Genomic DNA, 16,765 nt, shown 5'->3' with positions numbered 1-16,765 from the left:
ATGTTTTGAATAATATTTTGATTAATTTTCATTATTTAACAACTTATCAAGATTTAATTTTGTGGTGTTCTAATATACATCTCTCCCATAGTTAACTTATCATTCTTTTGAAAGATATCTTTATTTTGTTTTTTATCAAATTGTGTGACGAAATTTTTGTCACAAGTTAATTTTGGATTCCGCATAAAAAAGTATAAGAAAATGCCTTCATGCATGTTTGTACCTTTTAAATTCAATTAGGAAAATCTAGAGAGGCTTGGTTGCATTTAAACTATTTAAAAGAAAAATTAAGATAATTTTGTAATCACAATTAAAAGATAGAATTTTATAGCATTTTTAAATTAATTTGAATTCAAAATTTTTTAAAAAAAATTATAGAATATATAAAGTAAATTTTAATTCAAAGATTATTATAAGCATATGATTATTATTATTAAGCTATTGGCCGTTAATATGAAATTAAATATAAATTTAACTCTTATAAATATATGTCTAAATTTTTATAGTTCATATTATCTCGTTTATAAAATCATATTAATTATATTTTTAAATAATATTATAATATATTTTTAAAGTTTAAAATGATAAAAAAAAATTTTATAAAATTCATATGTACAAATAAATATTTGATTTTTTTTAACGAGTCCCTGTCTACTTTCTTACTATGCTTAATTATGCAGACTTATGGCTTGTTTATTTTTCTTGTTGACAATTTCATAAGAACATATTGTGGATTGAAATGTCAATTCTATGAAATAATAAAAGGATCCTTCCCATCTTTTCAGCCAATTTTAATCATTTCCATATTAAATTGTGTATGGTGACCCATAATAGTTTTAAAGAGTTTATTTGTACCAAGCAAATGGTGGTTTTTATGATATTGAAGCAAAAATTATTGAAACTTTAACCATTAAAGAAACTCTTAGTTGGATTAAAAGTTAGGGATGATCCAATATAATTATGGAGTCAAATGTTCAATTTAGCGTTCGGACTATTATTGATCCTAATTACATGAATTATTCAGCCTTTAATTCAATTATTTATAATTATAAATCTCTAATTGATGAGGCGAATAATATTAGTGTTAATAATATTTCTCGATCTGCTAATAGTGTAATACATATATTAGTTAAGACTGTCCATGCATTGACAGATTAAGTGAAATGGACTGTTTCACCTATTCCTTTGTATTCTTTCTCTATCCGAAGAGCAAGTTGTTGCCAGAAATGTCAGCCCAATTGGTGTCCCACAGTCAGACTAAGACATCAACTGTGTGTGAGGGAGGGTCCCACTTGGCAATTTGGGGTGAGCAGTTGTCGATTCGTCCTACTAAAGTAAAAGAAAGCTGTCTTCTGAGTTTCCAACTTATTAATACTACAATTTATATGCTATCAACTTTTTTAAGCTCAAGGCATCCATGACTCACTGAACTTAAAAAAGAAAAAAAGAAGATATTTTTAAATAATTATAAAAATTACGAAAATAATTCATATTGTAAATCAATTATATAATTAGTTAATGCTGCAATAAAACTATAAAAACTTTAAAAATTCAAAGTAAAAAAAATAAATAAAATTAAATGAAACATTTATGATAATAAGACACCCACAACAGCAATATAATGAGTCAATTAAAGTACTTTTCAAACTTTCATGAAATAGAAATGAATTTTTCCTTTTTCTTTTCGACTTCAATACATTTCATATTAAAAATAGTACACTTGTTCTAGAATGCCACTAGGAAATTATTTATATCATTAAAAGGGTTCTCAAAATCCTTGAATGGAAAGGTTTTTTTGAGTTTAATATGAAAGTTGGTTAGTTGAAAATGGATTAGGCTAATAAAGTAAACGCCATTGACGTCGTAATCTTGATGTATATAAAGACACAGGGACATCTAATGTCATGTGTGTCTGTGTGTTGGGAAGGGTGACCATTTCAAGATGCTTTGCCTCCACAGGTCAGCTGAAGAGAGGCATGAGATGAGAGTAATGAACACTAACTGGGATGAGCTAAAAGGCAATTAGGAGACGAAAGGACGCTTGTTGGTTTTTTTTTTTTTTTTTTTTTTGCTGACAAAGGTTTGCGAATTACCATAGGAAGATGACGCCTGTGAAGAGTGAAGTATTTTCCAAGTCTTGCTTTTGAGAAATAGAGAAGGGACTTTCTTCCATGGCAATGGACCAGTGAACCGAAAGAGGCATGTGTGACTAAGAAAGCAAGCAAGATGATATCCCCACGCAGATTCTGTCAAGATTGTTATCTTGCTTTTGCTTTTGCCCTTCGGAATGTGAGATTGCTTTGACATCACTCCTATATATTTTATATATAAATATTTCATCATTTCCCCATGTTTGCTCAACTTCTTTCCACAACTTGTACCTTTGCTTTCATCTTTCTGAAGGATTTACTGATACACAAGCAAATGCATTTAGCCAGCATGCGCACATTTGAAATGGACTGCCACAACATGAGCCTGATAAAAACTTAAATGGAAACTTGTCCTTGTTAGAAAACTTTGATTGTGTACATTCCAGTTCCAGTGATGGACTGATTGATACTTAGTATACAGCCAATCTTAACATTCCCTTCTTTACACACAAATCTTACAATTTAAGAATCGAAGGTTAAGGCCAGTCACCATAAATGGATGATATATGAAGAATTATATTTGCAAATACATTTCTATTAAAATCCACAACTAATATCACCGTAGGTCAATAACATCAAACTTCAGGTTGGGATTCATATAGACATCTGTACAGGCTTTGTAAAGGGGCCCGCCATCTGGTGGTTGATTATGTGGATGAAATCCACGTTGCTGGCAGTGTCTTATGATCGACATGCCACCAGGGGTTGTCAACCGAAAAATGCCATGCTTTCTGTCCGGACGAAATATTTTGAATATAATCAATTTTATTGATATACATGGCAAAAAAGTGGAAATTTAAGAAAACAATAGTTACCTTGTATCTCTTGGTGCCATGACAATTGCAACAGCTTCTGGCAGCATAATCTGAAGAGATAATGATAATAATAATAATAATAATAATAAAGTATTTGAACAGTAAAGAAATTGATGAGGCATATAAATATCCTTAGTTTTATGTTGCAAGGAAATCATCTCTTGTAACACCATTCCAAAACTCAACCCAAATGCAGTGTAAAAGTTTATCTGCCACTGCCATAAATAGACCAGATAATGGAAGGGGAGAGAATGGTTTTAAAATATTCCTTCCCCGTCTTTCCCAAAGAGATGGAAATTTGGGTAGCTACTAAAAGTCTAAATGTGAAGATGTTCCTGATACATTATATCCCAAATCATTTAAAGTAGCACCATTTCCTCTTACTCCAACTGATTGAGCCAAGAAGTGAACACTCATACAGTATACCTTAAGGGTATGTTTGGTAGAGGATTAATAAGGGTTAATTATTACCTTTTTAATTTTTAACCTTTGTTACTCTTGTTTGGATACTAATAGAAGGTTAAGTTAATTTTTAACCTAATTAATATTTATCCCCCTTAAAAGTTTAAATGTTGACCTTGGGGGGACTAGGTTAATGCAAGGTTAAACACTATTTATAATCGCTCTTCCTATTTCTTTCTCAAACCTAGTTTTAACCATCATCAACATTGCAACACCTACAACAATAAGGTACCCTCTCTTTTTTTTTCTTTTAAATATTTTTATTTATGAAAAATATTTTTATTTTATACATAAATATCACACTGGTGCAACGAGTTGTACCGGTATGTATGTGTGTGTATATAAAATAAAAACGAGCACGCCCGTCAAGCTCGTTGCACCTGTATGCACATACACACGCATAAAAGATAATTATGCATTTAAAATATTATTATTTTATTTTGGACAAAATATTTTATGTGAGGATTACAAGTATGAACAAATAGGACATTTTTTATTTTTTATTTTCTTTTCATAATGATGTTATTCATTTATATGTTAAAATTGCCTTTTTCTATTCCTTTTTACATTTCTAACTTAAGAGGAAGATATAGAATGTAAAAATATATCATATTAGATAAAAAAAATGAATTTAATAAATTTTTATAAATTAAATTATTTATAAAATAAGAATATAATAACTGATATTCATTATTAAAATATAATTATAGATCATGTACTTGTATTTTACTTTTATTGTTAACCCCCCTACCAAAAACCATTAATTGTTACACCATTAATAATTACTCCCTGAAAATTTATAAGGTAACTTTTAACCTACAATTTTTTAATCTTATACCAAATGCCCCCTAAGGGTCACTCATCACATAGCCCTACGTGAATATGCTGTATTTCTGATTCCTAACCTACTCTTAAACCCCTTCAGATGAATACGTGGTGATATGACTTCCACCGCAACAAGCATAAATTTTAAAAATAGCAGGAAGGGTAATCACCTGATATGAATAATGGGTGTGAAGATCAATAGATGACATGAAACAAGACTGTGTAGGATGCGTCTGGAATTTGAAACAGAAGGTTAAGGCCAGTTAGAAGAAGATAAAAATAACTAAGAAAATATAAAAGTAAAACATTTATAATGTTAGAAGATTAAACTCTGAACTAGATGCAATTAGATTCACAAAATTATAAATATATAAAAACAAAACCTAAGGGCATGTCCTAGTTCTAGTGTGAGAAGAAGAAAGGGTGCACTTTTTGAGATTGCAGCTCATATATGTTCAAGAAAAAAAAATATATTGATCACTAAAAGACCACAACTGATAGTCAAATCCAGCTTTTTCTTCTTCTTTTTTTATGTGTTCTCCTAATCCTACGTGTACAAAGAAGAACTATAAATCTCTATAAATAGGGCTGTATTATTCTCCTCTTAATAGTAGAAAAAGGACATGACTGTCCATGGGCATGTCTACTTGCCAAATCATGTAAAACTGTGTTTTTGTTTTTTCTCTCCTGTAATTCGTGTCAATCTTGAGTTATGCCAATAAATGCAACAACATATAATCAGATAAAGAAAAAGACAATGTTGCTTAGGGGTTGTGCATGGTTCCTAGGACGTTTAGAACCAAACCAAAAAATGTACTCAACCATACTGGTACTTGTAAAATTTAAACTATATTGAACCAAACTTATATCTTACTATTTTGATTTGATTCTGGTTCTTATCAAGAACTAGAACTGTACAAAGACCATACCAAACTGTACGAAATCAAAGAGCCAATTCTATATATATATTTTTTATGTTGTTTAGCTATATTATATAATTTCAATTAAATTTTACACATTCACATGAAATTAAAATTGTAATATATATAATGTATCTTTAATTACAAGTTTATATAATTTAATACTATCCCTCGAATTTCTACCTTTTTAAACAATTTAGTCATAAATACATCAAATCACCTAATAGTCCTCAATTATATGACTCAACCATATCGAACCAAACTGACATTATTATTTTGATTTGTTTCCGGATTCTTCATCAAGAACCAAAATTGCACAAGAAACCATATCAAGCTATACCAAAACAAAGAATTGATTATATATATATATATATATATATTTTAACATTGTTTAGATATATCATATAATTCCAATTTAAATTTTATATATTGATATGAAACTAAAACTGTCATTTACACACACATGCACACGAGCACATAAACACACGCACACACAAAGATATATATACAGTCTAATTTATCTTTAATCACTAGTTTATATATTTTCTACTTTTCTAAATAATTTTAGTCATAACTACATTAAATCACCTTACAGCCTTTAATGATATAACTACATCATATGTTAGTCATATGATAAATTCTTTTAGTTCTTAATTACAGGTATCTTTTAGTTAAAGACTATGTAACTAAAAAATAGGTACAAGGTAATGTAATATACTCATTAAGGGCTATACATAATATACTTTTCATATGATGTTAGCACTAATTATTTTTTATTATTGTTTTGATGTTATATATTTAGTATTATTTTTAATAATAAAATGAACACAAGAATGTATAGGTGCAAGAGTCAAGATTCGAATCAAAATTAGAAGCACAATTGAAATCAAAATGGAGTCAAAGCTAGAACAAAGAATATGTCAAACTTGCTTAGAACAAGCCACCACAAGAGTTAAGTGCCAATTGTAGTTCCTAAAAATCAAAGAATTTGGAGGCTTGTTTATGGTTCCAGTTCCGGTTCTTAAGTTGAACCGGACTCAGAAATAGAATGGAAGATGCCTACTGTTAATTACAAAAACATATAAAAGGAGGACAAACAAAGAAGAAGAAGAAGAAGAAGACAAAGACGCTGGAAGAGAGAGAAGGGCATGGGAGAAGGGAAAGACAAACAAAGACACGGAAGAAAATAAAATAAAAACCAAGAAGCCCTGCTGCGTGATAGATAAATAATTTACAATAGTTTGAGCCCATGATGAATATTATAAAAGCCTCTCTAACTTATATCTCCTTGTTTCCAAATGCCCAAACTATTAAGAAATGCTAGTTTCCAGAGAAGGAACAGCATGCACGAGTAAACAGCGCTAGTGTATTCTTAACATTATTATTAGTGACATGCTGTATCACATTTAAAACTGATTATCTACACTTTTTAATAATTTATAGTGCCTAAAGTTTAATCATGGCATATGTAATGCAAACAAGAAGAAATGGAGAATCACGTACTTCACTAATAAAATGTGAACATTTAAGCAACACAGATTAGATGATGAAGTCATAGATAATGAACCAACTGTTTAAATTTCACCAACCAAATTGGGCATAGTTACATGAATCTTTTTTGTTTGTTATATTCCATTTAGAGCCAACGTTTTATGCAAGCTATTGTGAGTTTGTGACATCAAATCAATTTTTGCCACTTCAATTCATATCATTTTTTGGTCTATAATCCACACTCCTTTATTGCACTGGCAAATCAAAATGTTTAATGTCAGATATAGTGAAACCATTTCAGAATTCAGAGTGCAGACAACCAGCCCTCAATTCTTAACTGGTGCTACCATCCATTTCCAATGTGTGCTACATTTCTTATCTAGCCCTTTCATTTCAATAGCCAATGTTATTAAAGCTAGAATCAACACCAAGGCGATAAGTGTCCTATGACCTTAAGCAAGAGCGAGAGATGAGAGGCGAAGAAGACCTTTCTAAAGTGAGGTGCCACAACCTAAATTTATACACACATCTGTTAAAGGAAGTCAACTATATAGATATTTATGTAGATATTGTATTGCTCCCTAATTAGTAGCTTAATTATAGGTAACCTTGTATATAAATATGTGATGCTTTTCACTGTTGGAATATATCTTATATATGTTATAGCAAGTGAACTATGTAGACATTTATATCAACGTTTTTAAATCCGGACCAGTCAATGAACTAGTGAAGGCAGAGAGTTGAGAGTTTAATGTTGGACCGTGGTTAAAAACCGGGGTTTAATATATTATTAAATAAATAATAAAAAATTAATAATAATATTTTTATTATAATTAATGTTTGTATATATTTCTATCAATAATTACAAAAAAAAAATACTTATATTTTAAGATCTAAATATTCTTAGAAAATCATTTAAAACTTTAAATAAAATATTTAATTAAATGTAAAAGAGAAAAACTTTGAATTAAAATTTTATAATAACAAAATGAAAATAAATATTATTATATTTATATGAAACAATGATCATAAAATTTATGTACTTTTTTACTCTAAGAAATAAAAAAATAGAATAAGATAATAATTTAACTTGCCTAATAAACTAAATCATTAATAATATCAAGCATTTAAATTATAATTTCTTCTTTTTTCCTGGTTAGTAGTTTATAATTAATTTGTATTAATGAAATTTAATAAGCGTGCTACACATATTAAGTGATAAGACAGTACAAGTTGAATTAGTTCAATTGGTAAAGCAAGTTTGTCTTATCATGAGGGTCAATGGATCAAATCTTTGATAAAAGCAAAAGTAAAATTTTTTAAATTAAAAGAGAACGTCGGATTCAGAAAATTGGATTTAAACCGGCCGGTTCACACTAGTTTGCTCCGGTTTTGATGAATAGAGGGTTTATAGCTTGAACCGAACTCGACCAGGGTCCAGTTCCCGATTAAACCGGTCCGATTTTGACAACCATGATTTATATAGATATGGTGTTTTTCCCTTTCTAATTGGAATATATATTCCTAATTAGTTAATATAATTATAGAGATATATATCCCAAATTAGTTATCATAATTATAGGATATATCTTCATAATAACTTAGCATAAGTATGTGGATGTATATTCCTAACTAGTACCTAAAATTTAGTTACCCAACTAGCAACTTTAAAAGGAAACTACGGATTTGCGTTTGGTGTCTAAAAAGCCAAAAGAAAAAGGCAGCGCCTCGCAACAAGCAAGGCAAAGCGCTCGCCTCTTGCAAGAGGCCTCACCTCATCCAGCCTCACCTTGCCTCTCCTTGCGTTGCCTCACCTCGCCCAGCACCTTTTGGCATCTTTAATAAGACTGAATAGCCATCATAAAATCATCATCTACACTCAATTGGCAAACATGCTATGCTAGTCTTTTACAGCCAAACATTATCCCATAATAGGATAGAAACCGTCTAATTGTTTTATAAAAGATATTATGCAACTCTTAAGCATAATGGGCACTTCATGAACATAACATTTGAATCACCCACCAATTCAACCACATGTCTAGCTTTACTAATATTCTTTTCCTGTAACTTCAAAGGAATCCAAGCATCAAAAGTGATCACGATAAGGCAGCTGCACTCCATCCAATCTAATATCCTTTACTTGCCTACAACTAATAATACTAAATTCTCAATGTGCATAGTACATTATAATTAAGAGGGACAGAATGAAACTCCTGAAACTTAGTTTCATGATTCATTTGCCCTAATTCAGGATAAAAAAAAGGACAGAATGGAACTCCCAAAAATTAATGTAAATAATGACATCAAGTATAGAAGAAACTAGGAAGAACATAATCAACATAAATGCACTCATTGAACTTTTCAGGTTTAGACCAAGTCAGAAACAGAGGCACATGATAGCAAACCAAGCTTCCCGTTCTGCGTGCCCAGTTAACCATGCCAAGGGAGCTCGACAGTCTCATGACAAAGGGAAGGTAGAACTTATAGCATTACAAAGCAGACATATAAAGAGAAAGTTATTGTTGATCACAGAAAGTACTCACATGTATCCACCCAAGGGGGAATAAAGATCGCTTATCCTGCACTTCAAATATTTCCTCTTCATTTGTGGTCTGACACTGAGTACAATATATATTTAAATGATAATCACAGACATGTAATTAACAAAGGAATACAAAGAACTAGCATTGGTATATAATGATATTTCCCTACCGAATCTGATGTAGATTCCTGCTTCGGAATAATGAGAGCAGTAACGTAAAACTTTCTGTTTTTCTATACAGTGAAGATTAATGAAATCATCAGCACTATAAATTGTTAAATTAAATAACAGTGCTTTTAGGCTATCACTACTTACAAGAGAACCAGCTAGGACACCACAAGTTTCTAAATTCTTATCAGTATTTGACTTCGCCAGCTTCATGAAATTCTCCATCATTGTTGTTGACTGCAGAGAAAGGAAAATTGTTAATAGTCCCAAGATCAACATATGCATCCTCCATCCTATTGATTGTCATACATAGCATTCCAAGTTTCCAACTTAAGAATTAAGATGACAATGTGTAACTTGGAAAGTACACAAGCTTACATAGGCTTCCAAAAACACCCTTATTTTGTTTTGTTAACTACATAAATCTGGAATAAATTCATAGGTAAATAATTAACTTAAACAAATGAAGAAATATGCAGATACCTCAAAATGTTAAAACTGGAAAAATTTTAGCTGGGTAAAGAGAATGAATAGTACTAAAATTTGCATCTTCAATAAGATTCTTGACTAAGAGCATAACTCATAGAAGATACTAAATCACAGTAAAAACAAGGTTGCTCGGGCTCTTACAATGTGCAGTTGCAGGGGAGATTCAGAACGAACATCATCAGGTGAGCAAATCTCCAGTTTATTTTCTGTTTCAGTAACTTGGGAAGACAATGAAGGAATCAAATCTTGTACTTCAGCAAGTACAGCTGGAGGAGATGGCTGTCTGATCAGATCTGTCTGAACAGGGGCTTCTGTTGTTTCAAAGGAAATCATGGAAGAAAGAGCTTCAGCACGCTGCACCTGACTATCATCATTCACAGTAAGAACTGATTCTAAACTTGGGCCTTCAATTTCTGCTCTGCTAGTGTCTAATTTCATTGTAAATCCATTTTCTTCAGACTGTTGCAGGCTATAAAGCTCCAAACTGTTGCTGTCCTCTTTCACTCTAACCCCATTTTCAGTGGATTGTTGCAAGCTGTGTAAACATGAAGATACCCAACAGAATGAATCTAACACCATGTAATTTTTTTTTAAAAAAAAGGAAAATAATGAAATAACAATATCATGGAATCACATAAGGCCCTAAAAAAATCTACTAATGGATCTCCCAATGTTGTTATTTAATATATTTTGAAATCCAAAACAGTAGGTAAGTACTCCTACATCCCACAAGAAAGTCTAATGACCCTAACCTCGGGATTTCAACTGGAGTGAGGTCTAAGTTGATTGGATATTGGACCTGCATTTACATGAAATAAGTCAGCACCAGTTTTGCATGAAGGACCAATGGAAGACATGGTTAACAGCATACTCCTTTATCAGTCCTAGGTGGCTGCCATGGCCCATGTAGCCCATTTGGACCCAATATAGAATGTCTAGAAAGAGTCTCCTCCCTAGGACGAGGCAAATTTAAAGATCTGCACAAAGAAAGTCAACTTGTAACAAAAGCTCAGGATAACAAAGAGCACCATATGATGCAAAATCAACTAATATTTTTTATGTTACAAGCACTGAAATTAGTGAATTAATTCCACAGAAAGAGAGGACTAGAAAAATATTTCTCCAGGAATTATATGCTCATTTCATTCCTTTCCTTTAAACCACATTGTCTCTATTCTCATCCTCCATAATCACCCAATTAGGCCTTTCCAAAGGCTGACCTTGGTGGGTCAACCAAACTGCCAACAATATAAATTTAGAACAGACTTTCAACATTAACAGTTGGAAACCTGGTAGATCTCTTTAACATAATCACGGTTAAAATTGACCACTAGTAGTGCATCAGAAAATTATACTTAAAATTCTAGTGTAGAGAAAAACACATCATAAATTATTATATCACATTGGACATTCAAAATAATTGACAAAATATGCACGCACATGGATACACAAACATATACTAGATTTGTTGCGTCTCATCATAGGAATACATCCTTTTCAATTTATTATCTCTACTCTTTAGTATATTTTTAACTTGAAATGCTAATGGGCATAAAAGGCTGTTTCCCGCTTGCAGTCAGAATACAATGGCAAATCTAGTTTTTCATATAGACTTGATGATTGTTAACTCTTTTGTACTTTTGACACTCTTCTAATTTTGGAAGCCATGAATAAGACATTATTTTCATTTGCAGATGAATTCTCAAATTTCACTGACCAAATTTTGACAATTGACAGAACATATTAAGATGAACAAAAGCAAGAAAGGCATAAAAGACACTGCAACACTCATATGCTGCCTCTTAGAAGAAAAGAATGACATCTGGACAGTTTATTGCATACACAATATGTAGGGCCAAAGGACAGAAGGAATCATAAACAGATTGTTGAAGGAGGTCAAAATGCTAGATAGAAATAAAGATCTTTGATTACATCTTCAATCAGTTAAAAACAAAAGGGCGGTGTTTCAGTCCAATTAATATAGTAGGTTAGTGAGCGAAGATTCCACCGATTTTGATAGGGTTTTTCCCAAGTATTTTGAACTCTGAACAATCAAACGACCAATTTTTTAAAGTTACACAAACAAGATAGGAATGAACAACAAGCGCATTCTATTAAATCACGCAGAGCTAATTTATTTTGAACACTGAGTAACAAACGAATACAAGTTCCACCAAACTAAGCAGTGGAGCACTCATAATAGGTCCATCCATCATTTATCTCAACAGAACTGAAGTTATAATGTTTAGACTTTAGAATACAGAGGACTAAGGAAGAGACAAGCTTTAATTGCAGCAAGAAAGGACTGAAAGAAGTCATGAGGACAAAGCTCCAAAGTAAAATGCAGGTAAGAAAATGCCCTTGCCCCTTTTGAGCATTCAAATGAAAGGGTTAAGCTTAAGGAAGCTTAAGGTTTATACAATTCTGGAATGAAAAAATCACAAAACATCAAGAAAGTTGCTCTACCATATTCCGGGATGAGCAAAAGAACACAATAGCTATGCAAAGCCAAATGCAGATTCTAGTAGCACACTCAAGTAGGAGGAAAAGCCATTCTATATGAGGGAGAACCACATCAATATATTGAAACACTCACATTCTTCTGAACTGCTCTTCCACTGGCCTAGCGTGTGAAAGTTGTTGAGTTCGTGAACCTGGATAAACAAACGCTCGTGCAGCTGGGCTCACTGCCTGCCAAACGTAGAGCAGAACATAAATATAAATCATTCATAAAGTGGCTTAAAGTAGAAGTATCAGCACAATAAGGAAGAAGAGAAATATAACAAAATTTCTACCTAGCTAATGAGGTGAGAACAAATTGTTAAAAATAATAAACGACAACTATCAACTGATATGAAGTTTTAACTATACCTTTGTCATATCATAGCTAGTCAAAGTTTTCTTTTTGACAGGTGGCCACTCTAATGAATCATGTTGATGGGTGCCATACCCATTTACTTGATGCGTGTATTTTCTGTTTAATTCATTGATCTTCTGCTGCACTCCAGGCTTCAATTCCTCCAACTCATTTACAGCATTCAATAATTTCTACAACAAAAAGAAAAATCAACAAACTAAACCCTGAACTGTGTAGCAACTAGCAAGGGGTGAAAAAGAAGAGAAAGATAAAGATGAAGAAGAAGAAGATAATTTACCTTTTTCAAATGAATTTTTTTACTTTGTAAGGATGACCCATAATCTCGATGACGTGGTATTGTCTCTGATACCAAGCTAAAACGAAAATAGTAAAAGTAAAACATTAATCATTGGTCACTGTTTTTCATGGAAACAAACTGAAGCAAGAAATCTCATTTTACATCAAAGTGAAACATCCAACCCCTCCTCAAATTTTAATTAAAATCCAGAGCTTCTATTCTCACCTAGAAAACCTCAACAGCATAATATACAGATCTATGATATTCTTCTCTTCTCGAAAGATGTCAGCCTGCATTGTAACAAGCACATTAAAAGTCAAAAGAAATGATTTCAGATCATAAAATGACATTGCAAATTGGAACAGCAATTCATGACACAATATTATACAAAAACTGAAAAGAAGCAAGACAGTCAAGTACAATTTGTAGAAGAAGAAAGATTGTTGTGTTTGCAAAAAATATTAGATGCATCTCAATTTCAATGGAGACGCTAGATGAATAACTGGCACTAAGAATCTAGCAAGGTTATAGCAATAATAATATAAGAGCCAAGGAAAATCACATGAAAGGCACTGAATCATAAAATATGGATCAGCTAATACACCTTATGTTACATATCAACGCCTAATCAAGATGTGCCACATCATGGTAATCATAATGAAATGACATATGAGATGCACCACATCATGTTGATAAGAATGATATGGCCTATGTGGGACTGGGACCTATCACTAGGACAATGAGCATGCTCACCACCATACTCACGTACCAAATTAGAACATGTGGTTGGGGTGGCTCTTGCAAGTGGCAGCTAGGATTCTTGGTGGCAAAAGGTGGCAGCTAGGGTTGGTCCAAGACATGGGGGAGTATAGGACCCTTTGGGGCGTGTTTGAAAAGTTAAACCTAAGGCTAAAGGGAGAAGGGGATGACCTTGCTTGTGCTCCTTATGTTGCTTGGTTTGAAAAGTCAACTCTGGCTAGAATTTCTTCAGCCAATCATGGCAGATTTTGGCTAACACAATTTACTACAAGATTATGTCTTTTCTCTTTCTAATTAGATTAGATAAATCCCAAAATTGCATTAGCCTAAATTTTCTTCATTAATATTCTTGTTTACTTCTATTTCAGTAGAGAAGCAATGCCTATAAATAAGCCAACTAGTATCTTGTAATTTCAATTCATATTTTAGCAATAATAAAGTGCTGGCGAATTCTCATCATCAACCTTGTCTTACGGCGAAGTATTTTGTGATTCATCACCTTCCCGTTGCTGGGTGTACGTGGCTGCACCCTTGGAGCTTGATCTTCTTTGTAGTGATTCATCTTATCAAAGAATTTCAGTTCCTACACATCTTTCTTCTACCTTTCTTTCACTTTAATTTTACTTGAACATAAAAGAAACTTTAAACCTATAGTTGGCCAAAATTCACTACTATTTAATTTGGTAGAGATCTTTCCACGAACCAATTTTCCCTCACAAGGCACATCAGGGAGTGCTTCTAACAATTGTATTTATTCAATGTTCCTTAAGCCTCCATAAGGCACATCATATCATTTCAAACAGAGGGGAGTTTAGTCGTTATTCCAAAACACTATATCATAAAATGTTATTTAGAGATGGCTCTGCTTTTATGAGATAAAAGAAAACTCAAGCAATTCTAACTCCCAAAATAATGTTATATAGACAGAAGACTAATATAAAAACTCCACTAAATAAAAACAAAATGTCAAAGTCTTAAACTGGGAAAAAAAAAAAGAATCAACCTCCATGAGAAGCATATCCATCGAAACCATTTTTCCTGCATGTCAAGTTGTAATCTCCTTAAACCAACTTCCTCAACACCAAAAATGAAACTAGTGAAGATCTCAATTCATTGGTATATAATTTCATCCTAAGCAATTAAATCTGACATTTTCCACCACAAGCACCTATCAACACCAGTAACAATAGACACTCATCAAAGCTATTTAATCAAGTCTTTAAAATGCGAACAAAATCAGTACATGAAGAAGCCTGATAGGTCAGCATTTTACAAAGGTCATGATTATCACAATTGATGCTCCTACATGACGGTGGCTTCAGTTTCCGACAAACGCATAACTAAATTCAACTTGCAACTTAAGAACATTCCAAGATCCTGAAGGAATGGATTAAAAGTAAACACTACATGTAGTGAAGCAACACCCCAAGTAGGCACTTGAGAGTCTTGGCCTTGTAGGATTAAATGTTTTCATTGTTTGTCAAATTACAAAGTGCTATTTCCTCAATTTTAATTTTAATTTTAATTGAAGGCATATAAATTCTTTATACATCGTTTTCAGGGCCATGTTATGTCACATCACGCAACTTCAAAAATCTTAAAGCAATTGTATTGGATTAGGCATTTGGCGGCTGCATGCCCTCGTCTTACTATCAAACTAGCTAGAAGAATAAAACAAATTGCTATATCAGGCATTAGAGATCTAAACTACTCAGTGAATATCAATCTCAATGTAACAACTGCAACAGTGATCGATATAATGAAATTATTAACTATCATTTCTCATTTTATCAATAGCTTGAACTACTAAACCTAAATTATCCATTCTCAAAGAAGCAAGAGACAAATGTGGCAAAACTACTAAGCATATAAACAGTTTAAGACTATTTATACTAGGATCAACACTATGATAAAAGTATCCTAACAGAAAGGCCATCATTTATATACACGCCTAGAACCCCTGACCGAAAATTGAGAACTCATAAACCAAGCAATGGATAGATAGATGAGAAATGGACCTGTTTGAGAATATTATCAGCGATCCGGTAGTAGTATCGAAGAGAAATCCGATTATCAACATCGAGTTTTTGAGCACTCGCAGCAATATTTATGGTGCCGGAAGTAGAAGATGACCTCATTCTCTCTTCTCCGTGAAATTGTACCGTCCTTTCTTTCCTTTTCTATCTATTTTCCCGTAAGCCAAACATAAACGTAATCCTCCCGAATGCGATCGGTGAGTTTGTGTTAGTAGCCGGAGTTTAGAGGAAGAAGGTCGTCAACGGCTCCTCGTGGCCAACGAGTACAGAGGGAGGAGAGGCGACGGGAACAATGTCATTTTTGCTTAGTTAGGAGGGTAAATATGAGAAAACACGCTACCTAAGGGTGCCTGTTTGGGAGGGCGGAATTATTATTTAGAGACGGGCATCTTCAACAAGACCCGTTTACACGACCCGACACGTGATTAAATTGGTTTAGATGTTAGCATTAAAGGATTCGGGTAATGAATCGGTCAATCCATTTATGACGTAGTTAAAAAAAATATGGAAATAAAGCTAATTAGATATTTTTATTTAAGTAGTAAATAAGGTTAATTTATTTTTTTATTAATTAAATTCATATATTTTTATTAAAAATTAAATAAATTTTTACTTACTATATTTCTTTCGTTTTATAATTTTTATTATATATTAAAAAATATAATTTTTTTATTACTTTTTTTAATTATATTCATTTTAATTTATTAAAATTTATTAAATACTAAAAAATATTTTAAAAATAAGATGAAATTAAATAGAATTATAATAGTTAATTTATATGTTATTATAGTTAAAAAAAGTAGATTATAATTTTGAGACAATTAAAAAAAAGATGGATAAAAATTATAAAATGAGAGTAATATTTTTTTAATAATAATTTTTTTTATTTAAAATATTAAAAAAATAATATTTTAATTAATATAAAAATTAAAAATATATATATGAAAATA

General features: G+C 31.9%; 1 protein-coding gene across 1 annotated transcript; it reads right to left on the bottom strand.

Moving 5' to 3' along the window:
• Positions 1–2,479: 2,479 nt before the first annotated feature.
• On the bottom strand, positions 2,480–16,170 carry LOC110615651 (AMSH-like ubiquitin thioesterase 1). Its single transcript, XM_021757645.2, has 14 exons — positions 15,798–16,170; positions 13,246–13,310; positions 13,021–13,096; positions 12,737–12,913; positions 12,462–12,556; positions 10,737–10,842; positions 10,618–10,664; positions 10,007–10,400; positions 9,524–9,613; positions 9,379–9,441; positions 9,210–9,284; positions 4,423–4,485; positions 2,966–3,015; positions 2,480–2,881 (listed from the first exon to the last, which is right to left on the bottom strand). Exons 1-14 carry the CDS (start codon positions 15,915–15,917, stop codon positions 2,707–2,709), a joined length of 1,596 nt encoding a protein of 531 aa, XP_021613337.1. The 5' UTR covers positions 15,918–16,170; the 3' UTR covers positions 2,480–2,706.
• Positions 16,171–16,765: the final 595 nt, after the last annotated feature.

This window comes from Manihot esculenta, chromosome 5, assembly GCF_001659605.2.
Source record: "Manihot esculenta cultivar AM560-2 chromosome 5, M.esculenta_v8, whole genome shotgun sequence".
Taxonomy (NCBI): Eukaryota; Viridiplantae; Streptophyta; class Magnoliopsida; order Malpighiales; family Euphorbiaceae; genus Manihot; species Manihot esculenta.
This window is presented reverse-complemented; position numbering and strand designations above follow the sequence as displayed.

Bases quoted from the DNA above. Each gene is read 5' to 3' on its own strand.
- LOC110615651 (XM_021757645.2), bottom strand. From the start codon at position 15,917: ATGAGGTCATCTTCTACTTCCGGCACCATAAATATTGCTGCGAGTGCT. The intron at 12,914-13,020 runs GTAAATTATCTT...TTTTTGTTGTAG, and splicing joins AAAAAATTCATTTGAAAAAG to AAATTATTGAATGCTGTAAA. The intron at 9,285-9,378 runs GTAGGGAAATAT...TATTGTACTCAG, and splicing joins AGGAATCTACATCAGATTCG to TGTCAGACCACAAATGAAGA.